The sequence below is a fragment of the Gigantopelta aegis genome, chromosome 14 (genome assembly GCF_016097555.1).
Source record: "Gigantopelta aegis isolate Gae_Host chromosome 14, Gae_host_genome, whole genome shotgun sequence".
Lineage (NCBI taxonomy): Eukaryota > Metazoa > Mollusca > Gastropoda > Neomphalida > Peltospiridae > Gigantopelta > Gigantopelta aegis.
Window position 1 is genome coordinate 16,671,045 of NC_054712.1, and position 26,575 is coordinate 16,697,619.

Sequence of the window (26,575 nt, forward strand, 5' to 3'; positions counted from 1 at the left end):
TTAATACGATAATATTTTATGATTCTAATCTAAGATTTAACTTTTATTTTTACAGCTATGGCGAGACTACGATACAGATTGTAGTGGATTCATCGAAGCTGATGAACTAAAGGTAAGTAGCCTTTAAAGAATGAATAGATGAATGAATGTTTAACGACACCCCAGCACGAAAAATACATCGGCTATTGGGTGTCAAACTATGGTAATGCAAACAAATAAAGTGATGATCAACATCAATATAAAAACACAAATATCACAGATAGATACTGACTTTTACTCAAAATTTCAATTTTGTGCTGTATTGGCCATTCTCAAAGAGAATGTTACACCCATGCACCACGGTGGGGTTACAGCACGCGCAGGGGAGTAGCCTTTAAAGGACAGCTCTTGTGTCTTAGTTTGATTTTCTCTGCAACCAGCATTACTTCAGAACAATCTTACGGTGATATATGTGTGTATATATATATATATATATATATATATATATATATATAGATACATAGATAGATAGATAGATAGATATGTGATGGAAATGACTTTTATGCTTTGATATGTCATCATAAACTGATCCTTAAAGTAATATTAACTACATTGCAAATAAATATACCAAAAACACATAGGCAAACGGGCTCCCATTTTTGTAGGGGGGCAGGATGGTTTTTGTCCGAAGTAAACGAAAATGCCCGAATCTGAATAACAAAATGTTTTCATATTAGCATTACTACCAAACAGCTATATAGGAATCCAAACGAATCACTGCGCATTTGTACATGGATTACAACTAATTGTGCGTGTATAATGATAGAAATACATGGTAAAAAGGCCTCAGGTTAGCACATTTTGCCCGAATATCTCTATCGTTTTTGCAGTTGCTCCCCTGCTCCCTGTCTCGTACACTTACTTATGTAAACACCAGTATAAACGCAAATATAATTTCCAGCAGTAACATTTGTTTAAAACAGAGATTAACACATTGAAATTCAGAATTACAGGTTGTTTCACAGAATTAAACTTTTATAATCAAGTAAAACTGTTGTAATTACAAAATATTCATAAACCTGATTTACGGTTGTTCTTCTCTTTTTCTTTTTTTTTTTTTTGTGGGGGGGGGGGGGGGGGGGGGGGGAGGTGGTTTGGGTTTTTTGTGTTGTTATTGTTCTTGTTGGGTTTTTTTTTTTTGGGGGGGGGGGGGGGGAGGGTCGGTATTGCTGAATATATGGGTATTCCAATTTTCATTATAATACAGGTAAATTTATTTGGCTTTCAAAACGAAGAATTGTTTTCCCCACGAGAAAACTGACGATAATATGTTAATCTACACACCAGTAATACATCAAAACAATAATATAAAATTTTAAAATATATAACAAAACCCGTAACAAACATGAGGACTAGGGATCTATTGGCATATTCCATGCCGTATCTCTGCACTAGAATGATTCGAAAAGATGTTATGAGTGTTGATAGCCATGCCTCACTGTCAAGTGCTTTATCTACAGAGGAGAGCTGATCTTAACCATGCTATATAGTTCCAACTCCGTCTGTATGAGGACTGCCACTTTATAGTACTCACCAGTACAGGCGCGCACCGGCCTCAGTAGCGTCGTGGTTAAGCCATCGGACTACAGGCTGGTAGGTACAGGGTTCGTAGCCCGGTACCGGCTCCATCCCAGAGCGAGTTCTTAAGGGCTCAATGGGTAGGTGTAAGGCCACTACACCCTCTTCTCTTTCACTAACCACTAACCAACTAACAACTAACCCACTGTCCTGCACAGACAGCCCAGATAGCTGATGTGCGTGCCCAGGATAGCGTTCTTGAACCTTAATTTGATATAAGCACGAAAATAAGTTGAAATGAAATGAAAGTACAGGCGCCAAAACCCTTTATACAACTTGAGTAACGTCTAAATGCAATGAATGATGAACACAGAACACTATTGGAAGCAAGGAACACTGATGAACACAGAACAATATTGGAAGCAAGGAGTTGTAATTTTTATCCATATTGCTACAGCTATCTTGGTTCGTAACTATCTAGAACGTAAAGTGGGTCGTATCACACCGACGTCATCCGATTGGCTAACGCTACGATCAAACGAGTTAAAACATGTAAAATTAAAATCGATAATGGGTAGTAAATACCATTTCGTATTAAGTTTGTGTGCCTCGTGAAATAATTTTAATTTTCACTCGCTAATGGAAAATTATTTCACTCGGTACGTAAACATGATACGAAATGGAATACATGAACGTGTTTAATGACACCTCAGCACAAAAATACATCGACTATTCACAAATATTGCTTAGATTATGTTGATGTCTAGTGTCAACATTTACAGAAAGTTTGCTCAGGTTATTTTGACGGCTTGTTTCAACTTTTACATAAATATTGCTCAGATTATTTTGATGGCTTGTTTCAACTTTTACAGAAATATTACTCAGGGTATTTTGATGGCTTGTTTCAACTTTTACAGAAATATTGCTCAAGTTATTTTAATGGCTAGTGCCAACATTTACAGAAATATTGCTGAGATTATTTTGATGGCTAGTGTCAACTTTTACAGAAATATTGCTCAGAGTAGTTTGATGGATAGTGTCAACTGTTACAGAAATATTGCTCAGATTATTTTGATGGCTAGTGTCAACGTTTACAATAATATTACTCAAGTTATTATGATGGCTAGTGTCAACGTTTACAATAATATTGCTCAGGTTATTATGATGGCTAGTGTCAACGTTTACAATAATATTGCTCAGGTTATTATGATGACTAGTGTCAACGTTTACAATAATATTACTCAGGTTATTATGATGGCTAGTATCAACGTTTACAATAATATTACTCAGGTTATTATGATGGCTAGTGTCAACGTTTACAATAATATTACTCAGGTTATTATGATGGCTAAGCACCTTTAACAAGTAAATAAAACAAGTTTCAGCTTCAGTAGCATATTTAAATAACAAGACCCTTGTGTACACATAACTAACACCTATTTAAGGATGCGTACTGTATCAGTTACATAAGTATGCAATATATATATATATATATATATATAAACTTTTGTCATGCAGTAGCACAGATGTAGTATGTGATCACTTGGTAAATGACAACACGTTTCCTAGTGATGTATAACATTTATGTTATGACGCACACAATCAATGTAACCTTGTCACACGCTTATTCATGCCTTTATTTTACAAATAAATCCGATAAAATTGAAAACAAAAACCCACAAAAAAAACTAAACCACGATTCAATCTTTCTATCTAATATATTATGCATCTACATACATAATTTACTTAAAAACTGTAACGCGTGAGTATCTGTGTATACGGATAACTTGTTCCCAATGCTTTTGTATATTATATTCAATAAAATATGTTTCAGTTAATCTGTATATGCATCACAAGAGAGTAGAGAGTTAAAAAAAGAAGTTTGTTTTCTTTAACGACACCACTAGAGCACATCGATTTATTAATAATCGGCTATTGGATGTCACTGTCACACATTTGGTAAATTTGACATATAGTCTCAGAGAGGAAACGCGCCACATTGTTTCCATTGGTAGCAAAGGATATTTTATATACACATAACACAGATAGGACAGCACATACCACGACCTTTGATATACCAGTCTTGGTGCACTGGCTGGAACGAGAAATAGCTCAATGGGTCCACTGATCTCAGACCGACCGCGAATCAAGCGAGCGTTTTACCACTGGGCTACATACCGCCCCTTGAGACTAGATAGAAAGAAATGTTTCATTTAACAACGCACTTAACACATTTTATGGCGTCAGACATAATTTTGGTTAAGGACCACACAGATACTAAGAGACGAAACCCGCTGTCGTCACTTCATGGGCTACTCTTTTCGATTAGCAGCAAGGTATCTTTTATATGCACCATCCCACAGACAGGATAGTACATACCACGGCCTTTGATATAGCAGTCGTGGTGCACTGGCTGGAACGAGAAATAGTCCAGGTATTTTTCGAGAGAGCATTACTCGAACTCCTATAAACGTCGTTAGCTACAGTCTAGACCCCTTCCTGCACACACCGCCTGCGTGTTCATGAATATACCCCCCCCCCCCCCCCCCCCCCATGTTCATGAATATGTATTTATGTAATACGAGTGTGAAAGTTTTTGATGTTTTCTCTCTTTTTAATCCACTGTTTCTTTTTTTTTAAAAAAAAAAACCCTGTAATTATCCATTAGCTTTCACGCGAGTGAATGCCTATCCTGGTTGTTTAAATGAAGTTAAGACTGTCAAAAAATCGAATGCCGGCCGAGTAATTATATATACTCGACGCCAAAAGTTTTTGTGACGTGACAAAATCGTTCATAGGGAAGTAAATTTGTCTTTAATCACATAAATGCAAGTTGATTCTAGTAAATGGAATATCTGCCATGGCGATATCCTGAATGAAACGTTAAGAATCATGGGCGGATATAAGTTAGGCGACCGGAGAGGGGGGGGGGGGGGGGGGGTCGGACCTGTCTCCCCTAAAGAAATTCAAGTTCCCCCCTTTAAAAAACAATTTATTAACAATTTCCATTCCGCGAATGCCAACCTTTTATTGATGTATCGTTTATAGGAATTGGTCTGACTGCCCTTATGCTCTTAGTCCCCTCCGTAAAATATTTCATTGGTCCAGTCTTAAAAATATCTCGATGAAAATAACGAAAAATCGTCAAAGGGCGCTGACCGAAAATGTTGTTTCACACCAGAGCAATGCGTATGTACGGCTTGTGCGTGAATGAAGGCAATGCACCTGCCTCGCATGGAACCGATCACACGTTATGTACAGACTCACCGTTTCATATCTGGGGAACTGTATTTCGCAGTTCTTGACTCGTGTGGAGAGACGTAACCCAGTGGTAAAGCGCACACCTGGTGCACCGTCGGTCTAGGATCGATCTCCAAAGGTTGACCCATTAGGCTATTTCTCGTCCCAGCCAGTGCACCACGACTGGTATATCAAAGGCCGTGGTATGTACTTTTCTGTCTGTGAGATAGTGCCTATAAAATATCCCTTGATGCTACTGGAAAACATTAGCGGTTTTTTTCTTTAAGACTATATGTCTGAAGTACCAAATGTTTGACATCCAATAGCCGATGATTAATACATCAATGTGCTCTAGTCGTGTCGTTAAACAAAAGAATCCTTTTTTGTTGGCGCATTGTCAGAGGACATCTCGTTCCTTAGATAATCTATGGGCGACAGATCTGGTGATCGTGCTGGTCACGACAACACAGCCATGTTTTGTTTTGTTTCTTTGGTTCGGATATACTCCACCAATCTGTCAACGTGTAGTCTGGCGTTGTTGTGCTGTAGATGATGCAAGGGCCGTGCTGGTTAAAGAACAAAATAACACCAAGTTGCAGAATCTGATCACTACAGATTCCATATAATATTTCTGTGCACGTGGAAACGTAGCGCGACTTCCGGTTATGGCGTCCTGGATTCCGACAGCACAATGGCGCGCCACGAGGTAAGTGCGGCATTTAGTGCGGTGACGCAATAGGAAAGGAAAGTGTTTTTTTTTATCTTCTTCTTCTGATAACGATATGACTGGCAATGCAGAAAAACACCAAACAAAATTCTTACACCGAAACGGGTTGATTTACAGACGACTGAGCATAAGCATACGTAACGGGGGAGGGGGGGGGGGGGGGGGGAGCTTAGGTCAAGTGCCTCCCACCACACCCCAGTGCTGAAGCAAGTTCGGGCAAAATATGCTAACCTGAGACCTTTTTACCATGTATTTTCATCATTCTACCCTCACAATTAGTTGTAATACGTGTAATAGTGATTCGTTTGCAACCCCATATAGCTGTTTGGCATCAATGCTGTTAAGAATAAATATTGTAAATCAAGATTCGGGCATTTTCGTTTAATTCGGACAAAAACGAGCCGCCCCCCCCCCCCCCCCCCCCCCCCTTTACAAAAATGCGGCTGGTATCTAAATTTCACGAATGCCTCCTGAAGCTCGGGTCAGGACGTAACCTAGTGGTAAAGCGTTCGCGCCACGACTGGTATATCAAAGGCCTTGGTACGTGCTAATCGAAAAGAGTAGCCCATGACATGGCGACAGCGGGTTTCCTTTCTTGATATCTGTGTGGTCCTTAACCATATGTCCGACGCCATATAACCGTAAATAAAATGTGTTGAATGCGTCGTTAAATAAAACATTTCCTTCCTTCCTTCCTTCCTTCCTTCCTGAAGCCCGTGTTTTGCGTGAAAACCACTATTAAACCACTTGGTTGCATTTCTGACGAAATGTCCATGTTACTTATAATTGGGCTTCAAGCCATTTGTGAACTAAAAGACATTTTTATTTGAGAAAAGAAATATCGATGTCAACGAAACTTTTATCGTCCAGTATAAGCGTCTGCTTGATGTGCCACGCCCATATATCAGAGTAATAACGGCGCCATCCAGATGTCGGTAATTTCGCCGTCTGTGAAAAACAAAATCTGACCATTGCAAGTAATGACGACATACACGGAACCTTTTGCAAGCTGTACTGAATTCCACCCTTAAATCATTTCCATCATTTCCTATGAAAAGACCTTCCGTGAGTGAATAAATTATTTATGACATCTTCCAGTAAGTAACATCGCTTGTACATGTGTATTCAGATATATATCGGCCTGCTATAAAACAAATGAAATATTAACAAAAAACAAATAAACCCACCCCACCCCACATTGAACACTTCAGTTTTCAATGAGCCATTTTACTGGCCAACGGTTGTGTTTTTTATTATGCAAACCTTTTATTACAGAACCTGTAAAAAAGATCACGTACATAAACAAAGTATATATAATTCTAATAGTTATTTCTCATGGAAAGATATTTTATTCATTTCAAATAAGTGTGGGGTCAGTCAGGTTTTTTTTTTACATATTATTTTTATTTACTCTTTTAATTAATAACTGCCATATGAACAACAATAAACAGTTAAAAGCAAAACAACAAAAAAACAACAACAAACAAACAAACTGATTAGGCACAAGTTATACAATTTACTAGGCCTTTTCCACAATACATACATGTGACGACAGTAATATATTTTTGCAATTTAAATATGACCAGAAATAAATATTATTGAAAGAGAGAAACAAAGAAAGAAAGAAAGAAAGAAAAGAAGCAATAAAGCTCTCTCTCTCTCTCTCACTCTCACTCTCTTTCTCACTCTCTTTCTCTCTCTCTCTCTCTCTCTCTCTCTCTCTCTCTCTCTCTCTCTCTCTCTCTCTCTCTCTCTCTCTCTCTCTCTCTCTCTCTCTCTCTCTCTGTTAGATAATCAGACAGCAGGTTTGTAACAGAAACACAAAACACAAACAAGACATCGCAATTTGATTACGTAGAAGCTATACACACACACAAAAGCGTTCATACATTATTTGCTAATTAAGGAAAACGTTTTGTTTCATTTATGTTTCATTTATATATATTTATGTACATAAAACATTATTTTTATTGTCGTCTTCAGTTAGAACACTTTTTACCATTTAAAATGAATTGTAAATTTATTGGCTGAAATTTTTGCAATGAATTCCAGAGATTGCGTCTTTGCCTTTCGTATTAACTGCATTAACAGAAAAAAAGAAAGAAAGTTGTTTGATTTCCACAACTACATACTGGTAGAATGGGATGTATATTCGGATGTGGTGGTGGTGGTGTGTGTATGTATGTTTGTATGTGTTTGTGTGTGTGTCTGCATCTCTGTCTCTGTCTCTGTCTCTCTCTCTCTGTCTCGCTCTGTCTCTGTCTCTCTCTCTCTCTCTCTCTCTCTCTCTCTCTCTCTCTCTCTCTCTCTCTCTCTGTGTGTGTGTGTGTGTTTGTGTGTGTGTATGTGTGTGTATATACATGTGTGTATATATGTGTGTGATGTGTGTCCGTCTTTGTGTATGTGTGTGATGTGTGTGCGTCTTTGTGTGTCCATGTGTGTGTATGTTTGTTCTTCTTTTAATTTTGATGTAAGTACCAAATATTGGGTATTTTTTTATTGGTACTAGGAAAGAACAGACGGACAAACAAACGAAGAGACTGACAGACGAATTAAAGATTTAAAAAAAAAGAAAGAACATTTAACAACATAAGTTTAACATTGAACGTTCGTTGTAATTAACTTCCAATTAATGTTGCTAGGGTAAACGCCAATCTCTAATGACATTGCCAATGATTGAGATGAAGCACACGCCTTGTTCCAGAGAACCAGGCGTGTTGTCAAACCTCATTACTATCAGCCAGGTACCTGACTACAAAACAACCTAATTAGTGGAACAGGATTTTCAACTTGAGACAACGGCGACAGCGCCTTGCTTTACAATATACAGTGAAACCTTTCAAGACGGGACCCTCTGTAAACCGGAATTCCCTCAAATCAAAACCGGACGTTTTACGAAGTTCTTTCTTAAAAAACCAGGACAGAACTTAACCTCGCTAAACCGGATCCCTATTATAACCGGACACTTGTCTTGTTCCCAAGGGTGTCCGGTTTAGATGGGTTTCACTGTACTTATAATCAGCGCGGTTCCTGCAGCCCCAACTTTACAACATACTATTAAAATATATGCCATGGTAACACTTCCGCGCACTAGTTGTATGTAGTTCATACATAATGCAAATCAATATTATATCTTGTTTTTCTTTTTTTTCTTTTTTAATTTCAGAATTTTTTATATGACTTGCTGAAACAGTCGAAGAAGGAAGGCGAGGTTTCTGAAGAACAGTTAATTACGTACGCGGATACAATGGTAACTGTCTCAAATTTTCTCTTACGTCATTCACGATATTGGTAATTTATTTTGTAATTTGTTTACTAGAAGATCCACAAAACCGATGATTAATGGGTTTTTTTTAGGCTAACCACAAATGCCGCTAGTTACACAGTGTATATAGTCACGTCCACAGGAACTGTTTTCTATAACGACTATTTCCAATGGCGAGTCCATCGATTTATTCATTTCTTTAACCACACCTCAGCACGTTTTAACTACGGTCACTTGGTGTCTATAATGCTGGAATCCTATCTTCTAATCGCCACTTGTCAAAGCAGACCAAAAGTCGCAACTCTGGGGGCAATTTCACAAAACATCGTAAGTTTGCGTCTGCGACTAGCAGTTATACCGGACATACATTTACACGTGTTTGTCGTCTGTTTTACGAAGAAAATTACATCATTAAGGAAGATGGAGCATTATAGGGACAAACGAAAATGAAATATGTGTATTGCTAACTATATTTTTGTACTATAATAGTAATAAGAGTTGTGGTTTAGTGTACATGCAAAACTAGGCTTACGATGTTTTGTGAAACTGGGCCCTGTCAGAAGACGGGACCAGCTGCAGACGTAAAGAGGACATCCCGGCTCAGCAGGCCCGTGCTTATAAAACGTTTAGAGTCTAGACTCGACACTCTAATAGAGTCTGAGACAGTAATGTCATGACAACGCCATACAAATTGTATGTGTGTGACGTCATATGAGACTGAGTCTGGGCCCATATTTTCGAAGCAATCTTAGCGCTACGAAATCGTAAAGCCATCGTAGGGTATGACGTCACTACAGCACATGGGGCTCAGACCGCAAAAGAAGAAGAAGAAGCACAAGAAGAAGAGAAGGCGAAGGAATACCCATGGGCCTTGGAACGGGAAGTGGGGGTGGGGCTGAATGCGGTTTCCATACCCACATTTTCCCCTGTCACTATGCTCAAAAAGCTTGAAATGCCGTACCGTAACACTTGAAATTCATTTTAGTTTCCCTTGGGGAGAATGACCCGAAACCCCATTATCAGGTTTAAGCCTCCAAATATATGTATTTTCATCCAACCAACCGACCCGCCCCCGACCATCGAACCAACAGTCCCCCCTCACTTTCAAATACACTCCGCTGGTTCGTGTTTTTGTACATGACATATTTGCAGTGGCGTAGTGTGGGCGGAGCCACCGTGGGGGTTGCTCTGGGCGCAAAATTCTGGACTGGTGGAAGGGACTCGGGGAGTGCTAACGGTCCTCTAGTTAGGGGGCGCAATACTGGCCTTGCCCCCGGGCGCTGGCAACCCATGCTACACCACTGCATGTGTGAACAGCATAGTTGCAAACTTTGGTTTGACTCGAAGTGAAATTAAATTTTTGTCATATTTTGAAAGCAATTCACCTTTTTGTGCTATAGTAAGGTAGCTTATATATCAGCCCGAGTACTCTTGACTGTAAGCGAGCTAGTACTCGGGCTATTTGTATATATATATGTATCACTGAATGTCTTTTCTTTGGTTGTAAATTACATTTAACGAAAAGGCGCCAGTATACTTCAATTACGTTGACACGTGGTTCTAATCGATTTCTTGGGGCGGCGGTAATGGACCTGGGTGTCACTGATTAGTCCCTTGGGGATCCATTGTGAAAAAATCGATTTCAGAACCAGCCGCAAGATCTGTTATCTGTTACCCGTATGTGTGCTAATATATCGCGTACCTGTTAATTGCGTCTTTTGCACTTTTCGCTGACCTTAAGGTACAAATGAAATGTGAGATGGTCTTGACAAATCCATAATCTAGCTAAGCGACTGCCAGACGGTGTTTGTTTTGTTTGTTTGTTTGTTTGTTTGTTTAGTTCTTGTTGTTTTTTTGTGGGGGTTTTTTTTGTGTGTGTGTGTGTTTTTGTTGTTTTGTTGTGTTGTTGTTTGTTGTGGGGTTTTTTTTTTTTGTGGGGGGGGGGTTTAAGACACGTTTTTTCAGTAGGGTTTTTCTTGCTACTATTTTTTTTTAATAATTTTAATAATAATAATATATAATATGATATTACACCGGGGGGCGTAGGGGGGGACTTGGTAGGTTTTCCAACCCAGAGCGAGTTTTTTGGGTTGTAAGACTACACCCTTCTCTTTCAGTAACTACTAACCAACTAACAATTAACCTCTGTCCTGGACAGACAGCCCAGATAGCTATTTCCCCTTATACCTTAATTGGATAATAATAACGAAAATAAGTTGAAATAAATGAAATATTACAGAAATCATTTACTAATGCAAAATACAAACACAGGTACAGTTTAATAAACTCTGAGATAAGCGTTATCAACGGTTATATGTTAGCAGCCTTCAAACAACACATATTACTAGTCTGCAACCATGGTTTTTTTTTTAAAAATACTTTGTAACACAACCCATTGGAATAGCACCCAGTTTCGCAGTGATAGAACAGAGCATATTCCTGTTTCTTTTACTGATTCTATATGATCATATTTGTTGTACTCTAAATGAAGTTTGTTTCTGACGTCGCTTGTTTCTTTAGTTGCAGTTGTTCGACAGAAACAAAGATGGCAAACTGCAGATCAGCGAAATGGCGAAGTAAGTGAATAAAGAAAGAAATGTTTTATTTAACGACGCACTCAACACATTTTATTTACGGTTATATGGCGTCAGACATATGGTTAAGGACCATACATGGGCTACTCTTCCGATTAGCAGCAAGGGATCTTTTATTTGCGCTTCCCACAGGCAGGATAGCACAAACCATGGCCTTTGTTGAACCAGTTATGGATCACTGGTCGGTGCAAGTGGTTTACACCTACCCATTGAGCCTTGCGGAGCACTCACTCAGGGTTTGGAGTCGGTATCTGGATTAAAAATCCCATGCCTCGACTGGGATCTGAACCCAGTACCTACCAGCCTGTAGACCGATGGCCTGCCACGACGCCACCGAGGCCGGTATCAAGTAAGAGAATAATGACCTACACATGCACCTGTATCAATTTCCTTCCATAAAAGAAAGACTTTAGAGCAGTCTTGGAGCAAATGCTCCAATGTTTCCGGTTGTCGATAACAAAAATCGCAAACATTTGATTCTATGTATTTTATTTTATATAAGAACGTGTTTGTCGTGATTATTCGATGTAGAATTCTATATTGAAACCACTGTAAAGTTGTATCTTTTAAACATATAAATGGTAAATTATACACTTTTTCCCACTCCTGTAATGATAGTATGAAACCTAAATTGTAATATTTTCTTTGGGAAGTTGGCACTATTGTCAATTTGTTTAAAATATTATACATTTCTTTACACCCTTTAAAGTTACTCAAATGGTGGCCTTAAAATGCTAAATATCTTGAATTTTATGATAGCTTTAAAATCCACCTGGATTAGCAGACTATTTTCAACTAACGCAAAATGGAAAACATTTTTTGAAGTTACTACAAAATTATCTGTGCAAAAACTTATTACGTGTGGGGATTATTTTATCAAAATAAAAAAAATAAAAAATAAGTAACTCTTTCTGGGAAAATGTTTTACATAGTTGGTGGCTAATTCAACAAAAACTAATTCCCGAATGTAAAAATGAAATAATTAGAATTAATATTTGGTTTAATAGTAAAATAACTATTGGCCACAAACCTATATGTTATGAAAACTATATTAAAAATGGAGTTATATTTATTCAAGATTTAATGGATGAACATGGTAGATTTTTAACCTATGAAACATTTAGATTTAAATTTCACATACATTCAAACTTCTTAGAACATGCATCTTTAATCAAAGCAGTTAAAACCTTTATGCATTGCACATTGTCAAGTATCAACAACCAACAGGTTAACACCTTAAATCCTATATTTCCTTTTAAATTGGAGTTACTCTTTAAAACTACAAAAGGGTGCAAAGAAAAAAATTACTATGTTTTGATATCGTATTTATTTGGCTCTGTTCGTGATACCGATGTATCAGGCTCAATCGAGCTCGGCTGTTACGCCGTTATCTAAACCTCGCCAAACAATAACCCCGATATCAGGTCAGTTCAACTTTATTTTGGTGCTTCTATCCAATTAAGGTTCAAGCACGCTGTCCTGGGTACACACACCTCAGCTATCTGGGTTGTTTGTCCAGGACAGTGGGTTAGTTATTAGTGGTTAGTGAGAGAGAAGAGGGTGTAGTGGTCTTACACCTACCCACTGAGTCGTTGAAACTCGCCCTGGGTGGGAGCCGGTACAGAGCTGCGAACCCTGTACCTATCAGCCTTATGTCCGACGACTTAACCACGAAGCCACCGAGGCCGGTAACCGCGATATCAACAGACCTGTGAACTATAGCTGATTTTGTATTATTGCACATTATATAACAACTGATAGACCGGCTTCAGAAAGAGCTAAGTGCCACCCAGAGAGAATATTTTGAAGACCCGGGCCCGTATTTTCGAAGCAATCTTAGCCTACGAAATCGTAAAATCATCGTAAGCTATGACGTCACTATGGCGTGTGCTGTAGTGACGTCACACCCTACGATGGTTTTACGATTTCGTAGGGCTAAGATGGCTTCGAAAATACGGGCCCAGCCTTTTGGTATTCATCATCATATAGTGGCGGGACGTAGCCCAGTGGTAAAGGGATCCGAGTGGTAAAGCGCACGCCTGACGCGCGGTCGGTCTAGGGTCGATCCCCGTCGGTGGGCCCATTGGGCTATTTCTCGATCCAGCCAGTGCACCACGACGGGTATATCAAAGGCCGTGAGACGGTGCATATAAAAGATCCCTTGCTACTAATGGAAAAATGTAGCGGGTTTCCTCTCTATGACTGTGTCAAAATGACCATATGTTTGACCATATCCAATAGCCGATGATTAATAAATCAATGTGCTCTAGTGGTGTCGTTAGACAAAACAAACAATGTCATCATCATACATGTTAACAAAAAGGGTTTTGGTAAACGGGCTTCTGGTGATGGGTGAGGTAAATATGGGTGTCAAAGTAGCTCCCCCCCCCCCCCCCCTTCCCTCCCCAAAACAGAGTCAACTACTAATTTAGCATTATTGGGAGAGCAGATAACCGAGAGAATCTTTCAAATGATGATAGAAGCATTGGCACAGATTATGTCCATGGGGCGTTCGTCACATCCAATGAATGAACCATTTGAATTTTCAATATAGTGGCCATTTTTCAAGATGGCCGCCATACTGTTTTAATAGACTTTTTCGATATTAATCATTTTATATTATTTTATATGTTTGGAAAGCTGCTCAACCTAACGTCTGATATGTAAAATAAGGCCTCTGATGGTTGGAATGGCAAATATTGGGGGTCAGTGTATGGCACCCCATGATAATAATTTTAAACGTAACATGTTAAATATGTACTGAAATTTTCAGCAAACATAAAATATCAGATATTATACAGAGTAGGGGTGTAATATTTCGCGCCTCTTGAATGTGGCTAAAGCCTAAAGGACACTTGAATTTGTTTTCTTATTTATTTTTTCTTTCATTTTCAGACTGTTGCCTGTGCGTGAAAATTTTCTGTGTCGGCCGATCTTCAAGGTGAGACATTTTCTATTCAATGTTGTAGTCAATAATTAGGTTGGGAAAACGGAATAGCGAATATACATTGGGGAAATAAAGCGCCCTCAGAAAAACAATTTACGTTCAATAACAGTAGCAATAGTTTTTTCTTTCGTTAAGGGGCGGGATTTAGCTCAGTCGGTTGAACGATCGTCTGAGATGCTTGCGGTGCAGGATCGAACCACCTTAGTGAATCCTTTCAACTGATTTTTTTTTTTTTTCTAGTTTCAACCAGTGCACCACAACTGGTCAATGACCGTGGTATGTGCTTTCCTGTCTGTCAGAAGTGCATATAAAAGATCCCTTGCTTCATTAGGAAAAATGTAGCGGGTTTTCTTAGTTGATTACGATTTCCAAATGCTTGACATCCAATTACTGATGATCAATGTACTCGTTAAACAAAACAAACTCTTTTTTTTATGTTAATTGTAAATTCCTCCCAATGGGTCGCTAGAGCCAAAGACAACGACCATTTCTTATCTTTACTAAAATAATACATTTTCATTAACTTTTGCATTATTTGGGGATGATGATGGGGATGGGGGGTGGGGCGGTTCCATCAAATACCATGCAATTACAGTCGGGAGACGTTGCTGAAATTTTTAACTTAGGCTTTTAAAGTAGAACCCAAAAATCCCGCTTTGCTGTAAAATGTGAGACAATGAAACTACATACATATTATTTTATAATAACTTGAATAGCCCTATCTAAAAAACAAACAAACCCAGCGTCATAATAAATGTAAAAGAAAACCCTTACATTTATTTTGGAATGACGTTTCAAAATTAGTATACCCACGAAAAAACGTTTCTGTGCATTATTAAAATCTCAGTGTATAGACAGTTTGCAAACGTGACGTCATTCCAAATACTCACTAAATACAGATTTCTAACTGTTGATAACATTTTCAAGAACACTATATTGTGTTCTGATGAACTCTAATGAACACCACAAAGACTAACAGCAATGTTTTATGCCATTCGAACTTCAAGCACACCAATCGCTGAGAAGTCATGAAATACTTTTGCGTCCAATGATAAGAAAAATTACGTCAAACAGGAGCACGTCCGGACATGCGCACAAGGCAAGCTGTGGAATAGAGGGTGAATAGCACGTGCACTTGACAGAACACTGGAATATCGAAAAGAATTGATACACAGTCATTTTCAGAATTTTTGAGACTATATGCAATTCATTATACATTTATATGATGCACAGGAACTTTTCCGCGGTAAAGTCAGGTCAGGTCATAGGCTTTTACGTGCACATTCAAAGTAAACTGTTGTAGCGCACGCCTGTCATGGGCGCAGGTGCCGGTCTCGGCCGGCTCCTTCGTCCTGGACAGGAAAAGGGTTGGGGTGGGCGGGGGTAGTTTTGGTGCTATTGAATTTGAATATCCCGTAGGATTAAGTCAAAAAGGAAATATGGCGCAATTTTCATGAAGGAATTTTGGCGCATTTTGGAACGGTTCATTAAAAGATAAAAAATGGAGCTGCATGTTGTTTTCCGCTGTCAAAATCCCCCCTTAGGTTGTACCTGCTTCCATCTTGGACGCAGTTAGTAGTGAGTTCAGAGGTTGTGCCCAGGGTGGACATGCCTGAACCTTCAGTGGATATGAGCATGTTAAACTTGAACTTAATTGGAGTTCGACTTAAAAGTGTTGAATAGTTTGTTTGTTTTTGTTTAACGGCACCACTAGAGCACATTGATTTATTAATCATCGGCTATTGAAGTCAAACATTTGATAATTATGACTCGTAGTCCTCAGAGAAAACTCGTTTCATTTTTCATTAGGAGTAAACGATCTTTTACATGCACTTTCCCACAGACATGAGAGCACATACCGCGTTCTTTAGTATACCAGTCATGGTGCGCTGGCTGGAATGAGAAATAGCCCAATGGGCCCACCGACGGGGATCGATCCCAAACCGAACGAGCATCAAGCGAGCGCTTTACCACCGGGTTACGTCCCTCCCCGAGATTCAAACAAGCTAACAATCAAGGTCTTATCGTTGGGGGGTGGAGTGGGGTGGGGGTATGTCACTAAGAGTCTAGGCGGGTTATGATGGTCTAATGGAGAATCAGTGGGACTGATCGCTAATGGTATTTCTGTGACTAATTGAAACGCAGGTCTGCAGGGACTCAACCATAGGTGTTGAACATAACTATTGTTGCAGTGATATTTCATTTATTACATCGATATATTGTATCCGTGAGCCGACTCACTGTTTTCCCCGTTCCAACCAATGCTCCATGAATGATCCTGTGTCAAAGAACTGTACTGTTTTTCTAAACTTAACAAAGAGTGATTAGTTCTTTGAATTAGCATTAACAGATGTTTAAAATCGTATATATAAACCTTTGACGAGAAGCTGGCCTTATTAGGTGTTGCAAAGCATCGACTCAGTATCTCTAGTTGTGTCATAAATAAAACAAACGGACTTTTCTTGACATAGTAATGGTACTGTCTTTAATTTATGGGACGTTAGGGAAATTTAAATCCTCCTGTTTCGAAATTTAAATCATCCTGTCGATTCAGAGGAAAGGAAAGGTTACTGTATTATTACTATTGTTTCATTCGAATGATGTTTTGGGAATATGCCAGTCCTCTAAGGATTACTGTTATGCGTTCATGACAATGTTGCTTAATGGGAGTTTTAATATCTCGTTTTACGAGAACATTTTTTGTAATGAAAATTGGTCTCCTCGTTTTAATGTGAGACACACCACCTAGAATCTAGTCCCACCTAGGTGTTTTTTTAGTAGTTGTAAAATCTCTCATAACTCCATAGGAGTGGCTTGTGTTCTTTTATTGCTCTATTATTGTATTATTCAGGCATGGCGGAAGCATGTAGTCATTGGGGTGGGGGCCTGACTGAGATCGAGGGCGCAAAACAAAGTTTTTCGAGGGGGTTCGGGGGTATGCTCCACCGTAAAATTTTAAAAACTAGTTGTCCTGAAAAGCAATTTCCTGTATTCTACAAGTAAAATACATATCTGTCTTAACATTTACTACCAATAATATTTTTATTCAGAATTATTGGAGGGGCTAAAGCCTCTCAGCCCCCTGCCCCCCCCCCCCCCTCCCCCAGCTCTTTGCCTGTTATTATTGTTGATCTGTACAAAAGGGGAGACGTAAATAAAGAATGAGTCTGTCTGTCTGGCTGTCTGTGTGTGTGTGTGTGTATGTCTGTCTGTCTGTCTGTCTGTCTGTCTGTCTGTCTGTCTGTCTGTCTGTCTGTCTGTCTGCCTGCCTGCCTGCCTGCCTGTCTGTCTGTGTGTGTGTGTGTGTGTGTGTGTGTGTGTGTGTATGTATGTGTGTGTGTGTGTGTGTGTGTGTGTGTGTGTGTGTGTGTGTGTGTGTATGTATGTCTGTGTGTGTGTCTGTCTGTGTGTCTACATATCTGTCTAGAACCGACCTATGTAACTGCTACTGTGATGACACAAGTCCTAGATTCAACTAGGGTTCACCCATACGTCTTTCTTACTATCTTCCCACTTTCAAGCGGAGTGAAAACAAGTACACCGTTCATAAAAGATGCAAAATGTTATGGTGCCAGTCATGTTTAAAAACTACAAACAACCACTCTTCGTGTGTCGTTGCCGTGGTAACGGATCCATCTGTGGACATTTCAGAACCGTGCGTTTGACAGCATCCCGTTGTCTGTGACTGGAACAAATGGAATGTTTATTTTATTGTTGTTGCTTCACGTTTCGCTCAGATTGACGTCATCTTTTAATTACGTTAGCATTGCTTTGTTTCACACTCATGGAGATAAGTGGTTTGAGCGCCCAGACGAGTCACATTAGGATGCAGTGTCTATCCATGTGGGAAAACCCATTATTTGTTCTTCCCATTCCAGCTAATAATGTACAGTTGGAATGTCAGAGTGAGTGGCACGTGCTGTCCTATGTAATGCATTCTGAATAGGCCGATATCCTACGTCAGTATTATGTAGTGGGGAATATAAGACTCCATCATAAATGTGGGATAGAAACTCCACCCGAGGTGATGGAAATGTTGACCTTTAAACCATGGAGGGTGTACTTTTTCGAAATGTCGAAATTTAAACCATGGAGGGTGTACTTTTTCTTTCTCTCATCCTCAGGTATTTGGGACAGATCTATCCCATGAAAGAAACAAATTTTTCTTACGTAGCTTTCTTTCATGGGGTAGCTCTGTCTGATATACTTGAGGATGAGAGAAATCATATTTTCTACCAGCTTTTGTATAATATATTTTCTACGCTCCATCTCGGCACGAAAGCCTGCTGCTGTATGACGTAATACAATATATATATATATATATATATATATATATATATATATATATATATATATATATATATATATATATATATATATATATAAATCAGAGAAAAACTTTTCGAAATTCTTGGGTTTTTTCACTTTTGTTTATTTGTTCTTCACCAATTTGACCTCATTATCCTAGTGCACCCATACAGATAATTATTGATGAAAGAGTAAGTGCGATTTGTCATGTCGTCTGCTATATATTTTTCTAGACATATTCTTGTTATTGCAGAGTGCCAACAAGCTGAACCGAGACGATATTGAACGGGTGTTTAACCTTTACGACAGGGTAAGATTTCTTCTCCAACATCTTCAGGCACGGGGGGAGGGGGGCTGACTGACATCGAGGGCCCAAAACAAAGTTTCTAGGGGTTTCGGGGGTATGCTGCCCCGTAAAATGTTGAACACTAGATGTCCTGAAATGCAATTCCCTGCATTTTTGAAGTAAAGTTTATCTCTGCCTTAAGATTTATTACCAATAATATTTTTGATTAAAAATTATTGGCAACCGCCACTCCACCCCACCCCACCCCTAACTCCGTCGTGCCTGATCTTTGTGTGAATTTGAAAAAATAAAATCCTGACGTCGTTAAATGTAGACAAACCTATTTTGAAGATGTTATAAATATATAGGAATGGAGAGCATATGGAATTGCTCGAAAGTTTAGTTTTCATTCATTGATTCAGTCACTCATCCATTCATTCATTATTTCGTTATATATGTAACAACAATCGAGATATGTATGCTATTTTCTGGAGTAAAAAAAGAGACAAAAAGTGAGATTCTCAGGGGGAAAAACTCCCCCCCCCCCCCCCCCCCCCCTCCCGGAGGGTACGGTCCTGGGTTAAGCAATTTTCAAAAAAAAAAATTCTCTCAGAAGCCTTGTGCGTAAGTGGCATACAAAATGTATGGAGCCTGTTCAAGTATTTGTGTTATTCCCTTTACTCGCGCTTGGGGAATTAAACAGTCGCCAAGCTCTTTGAATACATTTCGTATGATATTCGCTCCCGTGTAATAGGCTCTATTTTCTTGTCTACTGTCCACGGGGCTAGTAGATAAAGCTGTCTGACACTTTAGCTTCACGTTTTCTACATACGCAGTAATGGGACTACTTTTCAGTGCAGATAACTCGATTTATTTGCAAAGTTTCCAATTCATATTTTAATGATATGAATTTTTAACTTTATGGTTTAGTCGTTAATGTTTTTGTCTTTTTACGATTGGGGACTGTCTATGGCGGGTATGGGTTAAATGAGTTTGTAGATGCAACGATTACAATGGGTCAAGAAAGAAAGATTACCTTTAGTTTACAAATGTTTTGTTTTTGTAATTAAGTGGATATGTACTTGAATCAGTCACCGTTGTGAGGTATAGGTAAGACAATTGAAACTCACGGAAGAAAAAACCCCTAAAATAAAACAAAAACAAAAAAGAAACAAACTCACAACAACACCCCCCCCCCCCCCAAAAAAAAAAAAAAAAAAACAAAACAACAAAAAAAACAAACAACAACAACAACAAACAACAAACAAACAAAACAAAAAAAAACAAAAAAAAAAAAAAAAAAAAAACCCCCCCCCCCAAAAAAAAAAAAGCCACAGCTAAACCCCCACCAACGAAAAAAAAGAAAAAAAAAAAAGATCCCAACATTTTGTCTTTTTGGTTGGATTTGCCTATCTGTACCTCACAACGATGATAGATTCGATTAATATGATAGTTTAAATTGTGCTGATGTGTCATAAAATAAAATAAAATCATTTTCTTTTCTCTCCTCTACATGTGTTACAGGACCACAATGACTATATAGAAGACGAGGAACTGCATGGGTTCTTGAAGGATCTTATGGAACTGGTCCAAGAGGTTCGTGTATTAGTTTAGTCTAAAACAGCCTTTAGTGTGGTGTATTGTCACATTGCTACTTACAGTAACGATCTGTAACACGGGGTTTGATTGGCTATAGAACTGATAGTCAGTCATCGGCCATATGATTATAGTCCGTCCCTACACAAATGTTGTTGGGTTTTTTGTTGTTGTTTTTTGTGTAAATAATTTCAGTTTGGTTTGACATAAAACCAAAGTAAAAGCGTTTTGAAAATAATAAACACATACTATTTTTGTGTGCAATTTGGAAAACAATCTGCTAAGAAATAAATAACTGGTAGTAAATTGCATAGTATGAAAAAGGCGTTCCCTGTGGGACGGACTATAAGTATTTTGTTACTCTTCACAAATTGTGGTCTGAAATAAAATCATTGAAAGAGCTACATAATGTTATATTGTACTTGGAACAAATCGTTACTGAAAGTTGCACCGTGAAAACGTACGTTTAGTCTTCCTTAGTACCCAGCGCTTTAATTCTTTAGTCTTGAGACTGTAGTTAGATTGATTACTGGTGATTGGTGATTATTGGTGATGGTGTTTAAAAATAGTGATTAAGACGAAACTGGTTTTGGTATCTGATGTCAGTACTGTGTTGTTAGTTTCGTTTTGATACAAAGCTAGTTAGTTTATAATATATCCCATTTGTCTATACTGTTTACTGAAAGGCCCCCACCCAACCCACCCCACCCTTAACAAAAAAAAAAAAAAAAAAAAAAAAAAAAAAAAAAAAAATAGAATCGGAATATTTCCAGTACTTTAGCATTCCTTCTGGTCCACACAAAAATTGTTGATTTTATAGGTAGACGAGAGCAGGCAATGCACATGCAAAAGGATTTTCATATGCAATGCTGTATTGTTGTAATAAACACACCAATTATGCTTTTTGCTGAAAATTCACTATATATTATGATTTGAACAAAATCCTCTTTCACTTACAATTATTACCAATATGTTATTTGTCCGCATGCTTAATATATGTGATTTGACATTTCTATAAGAGATTATTCAACGAAATACCCATTGCGTTATTTAAGCCTCTCAGTATATACTTATTTGTAAGTACTTCAGCAGCCCCCACATCACTAGGGTGTCGGCCATGTCTATCCTGGGTCCAGTCTCTGGCAGGGCCAGGGGCCTGATCCGGGGCAGAAATTACTTAGGTGTGGCAATTTTGATATTAACAAAAAACAGGGAAAGGGGACAAATTTAATTTTGTTTTAAAGCGCCAGTCTAAAATAATTATTCCAGTACTCATTAAGTAATAAAATAAAAATAAAATTATAGAGCAGGCCAAAAACTAATCTCACCGTGGTGCAAGTAATTCTCTTTGAGAATGGCGAACAAAATTGAAGTTTTGAATGTTTGTGAGCAGGTTTTTTTGCACAAACTCTTTACACTACGTTTAAGTCTTGAATATTGATGTTGATCATCACTTTAAATTTGCATTAATAGTTTGACACCCAATAGCCGAAATTTTTCGTGTGGGGTGTCGTTAAACATTCATTCATTCATTCATTCATTCATTCATTCCAAAAACTTACTTACAATCAAAAAATTAAATTTATCATTTAAATGTTTAACCCTTGGAGGTTAGGATAATGAGGTTACACCCAGGTCTCACAGGGAAGATTAGTTATTTAGTTAAGAATAACACCAATCCTATTCAGAACTTAGGTGTGACCAACCGAATAGGAGGTGGGGGGAGTGGGGTGAAGGGAATGAGAGGTCAGAATACTCATTATGCAACCCTACTACCGAAACCGCCTACGCACTACCTACGCCACTACACCTACCACTGACGTCCAATCCCCCCCCCCCCCTCCCCCGACACACACCAGCAAGTCCAGCCGTCGTTATCTCCATTCATGGTATTCTTCACCAACGTCTGAAGTGACTCTAATAAAGATAAATTACTTTTTATACGTAGTTTAGTAGCACCTCTCGTACATCACGAACAGAGCCGGTGTATCCTAGTAGCACATGTAGCAATGTGCTACTTGGCCCGCGCTTCAGGGGTCCCCCGCGGTGATGAATACATTTAGTTTCCCAATGTCATTTTTCACTTCTCCCCGAGAGGGTTGCAAAATATGTATCCTGGGGAGGGGGTCCCGCTAATATTTGTGCTATAGGCCCCGTGGATGCTTAAACCGGCTCTGATCACGAACTGTGTTCATGATGGGCATTTGATTTCAGTACGTGAAGCATTATTTAATTATTTTAAGTCGGATAGAGCGTCATAATAATATTATGTTTTCTCATTTAAAAAAAAAAAAAAAATAAAACAAAGACAAAACATCACCCCCCCCCCAACCCCCCAAAAAAAAACCCAACAACACCCATACACACAAAACAAAAACACACCAACCCCCTACCCTCCCCCCCCCCCGAAATAACCAAGAAATAAAAACAAACATTAAATAATATAATTAAGATGTCCTTACCTTCATCATATACTGGGAATTACAATTGTTGCTTTTAGTATATCTCACTCTGCATTAGTATCGCTGTTGTGGTTTATATCAAACCTTTGGTCAAACTCACGCCTAGTTTGTGCTTATATATCCCATTAAGGTTTAAGCACGCTGTCCTGTGCACACGTCTGAACATACACGTAAGCACACAACACACAACACAACACACACACACACACACACACACACACACACACACACACACACACATTTTTTTTTAATATAAAACAATTTAGATGGGGGTATCTGTGTGTAAATTTTGTACTTTTCATCTGCCATTTTTGTTTTCGCGGCAACCATAACGCAAGAATGTTTATTATGTAAAATATTGTATTTCGTATATTAATTACATAACAGTTTTATATTGAACACCCATCCCCCACTCATGTTTGTACATGGAGATAAAGACTTGTTTTCAACCCCTATGCATGTTTCTGGTGTAAGAACAATTGTTTATAACTACATATACTCGACGTGGAAAGGGGCGGGGCGTAGCCCAGTGGTAAAGCGCTCGCTTAATGCGCGGTCTGTTTGGGATCGTACCTCGTCGGTGGGCCCATTGGGCTATTTCTCGTTCCAGCCAGTGCACCACGACTGGTATATCAAAGGCCGTGGTATGTGCTATCCTATCTGAAGGAAAGTGCATATAAAAGATCCCCTTCTGCATTAAAACAAAAATGTAGCGAGTTTCCTCTGATGACTACATATCAGAATTACCAAATGTTAACATCCAATAGCCGATGATTAATTAATCAATGTGCTCTAGTGGTGTCGTTAAACAAAACAGACAATGTTCGATGTGGAGACACCACACTCTACTTAATAGGGGTACAGATAACGTCTCCGACACCCATGTACACGCAGTTGGTTTTCATCTTGTCTTATTAATATTAGACCGGCCTCTGTGGCGTCGGGGTTAGGCCATCGGTCTACAGGCTGGTAGGTACTGGGTTCGGATCCCAGTCGAGGTATGGGATTTTTAATCCAGATACTGACTCCAAACTCTGAGTGAGTGCTCCGCAAGGATCAATGGGTAGGTGTAAACCACTTGCACCGACCAGTGATCCATAACTGGTTCAACAAAGGCCATGGTTTGTGCTATCCTGCCTGTGGGAAGCGCAAATAAAAAATCCCTTGCTGCCTAGGTGGCGTTGTTAAATAAAACAAACTTTACTTTTGTTATATTAATATTAGCCCCGTCTAAACAGGTGCCCCTCGACTGGTAGGCCTATACCAAATACCATGGTATGTGATGTCCTGTCTGAGAAAATACATATAAAATATCCATTGCTGCTACTGAAAGAATGTTTGACCCCGAGTAGAAGTGTGATCTAGTGATGTCGTTAAACAAAACGATATTTTAAGACTGACATACAAACAATTTCGATTTTGCTACTGAGGAGCAAATGTTTTCTACTCTGTTCTAATTATGTGCAAAATGTTTTTCGACTACATGTACAAAGAAATCTTTATTTTAGACTATCATACTTTAGGGACACAAACAGTTGCTTTTATACGTCCATCTACGATGGGTCGTATTATGGTATGGCGTTGTCCGTCCGTCCGTGCGTCCGTCTGTTAACGTTTTCTTGTGCGGATCTTGCATACAGATGCATGCAGAACCATCAAACCTTACATGTAGGAACAACTTGGGATGGCGGTTTGTCGCGTACTATTACTAGGTCACTGTGACCTACTTTTCACGGTCTATTGCACATAACAGTAAATCCTTGTTCGTACCATATCGACCATATCTTGCATACAGATGCATACAGGACCATCAAACCTCACATGTTGGAACAATTTGGGATGGTGGTTGGTCCCAAACAAACTGTTCATCCATCCCATTGCAAACATTTCACATAATTATACTTGAATCATACCTGTAACATATTCATGAATATAAATATGGTTTTCAATCAAACTTCTGATGGGCGTATCATGTACCTCACCGGTACTCTTGTTTATTTAAATGTTTAAACAATTGATTTCGTTTCTGTGTTGATGACACATCAATCAACACTTCTTTCAGATTCTGTGTTTTGACACAACAAACAATTGCTTTGTGTTTCATACTATACTATTGACGTACCTACAAACAATTGTTTTTGTTTCTATGCTGTTGACATACCAACAGACAATTTGTTTGGATTCTATCCTGTTGACATACGAACAAACAACTGGGTTTTTTCTGTGTTGTTGACATGCCAACAAACACTCTGTTTGATTTGATTTTGTTGACGTACATACAGACAATTGGTTAGATTATATGTTGTGGACGCGCCAACAAATAATTATGTAAACAAACAAACAAACAATTGATTTTGATTCTGTTTTGTTGACGTGCCAACAGCGAATTATTTTTTATTCTATGTTGACGTACCAAAACAATGTTTTTCCTTCGCTGTTGACGTATCGACATAGAGTTGGTTTTGATACTATGGTATTGACATGCCGAAAAACAACTGTTTTTATTTTTGTGCTACTGATTCAACAAACAATTGTTTTTGTTTTTATGCTGTTGACATACCGACCAACAGTTTCTCTCTGTGTGTTGTTGACGTACCGACAAACAGTTTTTCTTTCTGTGTTGTCGACATACCGACAAACAGTTTCTCTTTCTGTTTGTTGACATACCAACAAAAAGTTTTTTTCTTTCTGTGTTGTTGACATACCGACAAACAATTTCAGTTTCTGTGTTGTTGACATACCGACAAACAATTTCTCTTTCTGTGTTGTTGACATACCGACAAACAGTTTCATTTTCTGTGTTGTTGACATACCAACAAACATTTTTTCTTTCTGTGTTGTTGACATACCGACAAACAGTTTCATTTTCTGTGTTGTTGACATACTGACAAAGAGTTTCTCTTTCTGTGTTGTTGACATACCGACAAACAGTTTCACTTTCGGTGTTGTTGACAAACCGACAAACAGTTTTTCTTTCTGTGTTGTTGACATACCGACAAACAATTTCTCTTTCTGTGTTGTTGATATACCGACAAAAAGTTTCATTTTATGTGTTGTTGACATACCAACAAACAGTTTTTCTTTCTGTGTTGTTGACATACCGACAAACAGTTTCACTTTCTGTGTTGTTCACATACCGACAAAGAGTTTCTCTTTCTGTGTTGTTGACATACCGACAAACAGTTTCACTTTCTGTGTTGTTGACATACCGGCAAACAGTTTTTCTTTCTGTGTTGTTGACATACCGACAAACAGTTTCACTTTCTGTGTTGTTGACATACCGACAAACAGTTTCACTTTCTGTGTTGTTGACAAACCGACAAACAGTTTTTCTTTCTGTGTTGTTGACATACCAACAAATAGTTTTTCTTTCTGTGTTGACAAACCGACAAACAGTTTTTTTCTTTTTGTGTTATTAACATACCGACAGACCGTTCTGTTCGACTGTATGTTGTAGACGTACGTACATACTTTGTTTTGTAGCAGACGAACCAATTTTGTTTTGTTTTTGTAGGATTTTGACGCAGACGACCTCGATGAATGCAAACAAATTCTGCTCGGGCGTTGTGACTTAAATAACGACGGTAAAATTA

General features: G+C 38.6%; 1 protein-coding gene across 3 annotated transcripts in view; it reads left to right on the forward strand.

Annotated features, from left to right (window-relative positions):
- Nucleotides 1-26,575, forward strand: part of LOC121389559 (calbindin-32-like) — a 160,570-nt gene that overhangs the window by 115,855 nt on the left and 18,140 nt on the right. The window contains exons 5-11 of one of the 3 annotated variants that reach the window (XM_041521231.1): nucleotides 56-112; nucleotides 8,691-8,774; nucleotides 11,310-11,365; nucleotides 14,279-14,324; nucleotides 18,892-18,948; nucleotides 20,449-20,520; nucleotides 26,497-26,575. The exon at nucleotides 26,497-26,575 is cut by the window's right edge and continues 72 nt beyond it. In XM_041521231.1, the coding sequence (XP_041377165.1) occupies nucleotides 56-112; nucleotides 8,691-8,774; nucleotides 11,310-11,365; nucleotides 14,279-14,324; nucleotides 18,892-18,948; nucleotides 20,449-20,520; nucleotides 26,497-26,575 (451 nt within the window). The remainder of the gene's footprint in view (nucleotides 1-55; nucleotides 113-8,690; nucleotides 8,775-11,309; nucleotides 11,366-14,278; nucleotides 14,325-18,891; nucleotides 18,949-20,448; nucleotides 20,521-26,496) is intronic. The other 2 variants (XM_041521232.1, XM_041521230.1) reach the window with 2 other exon arrangements.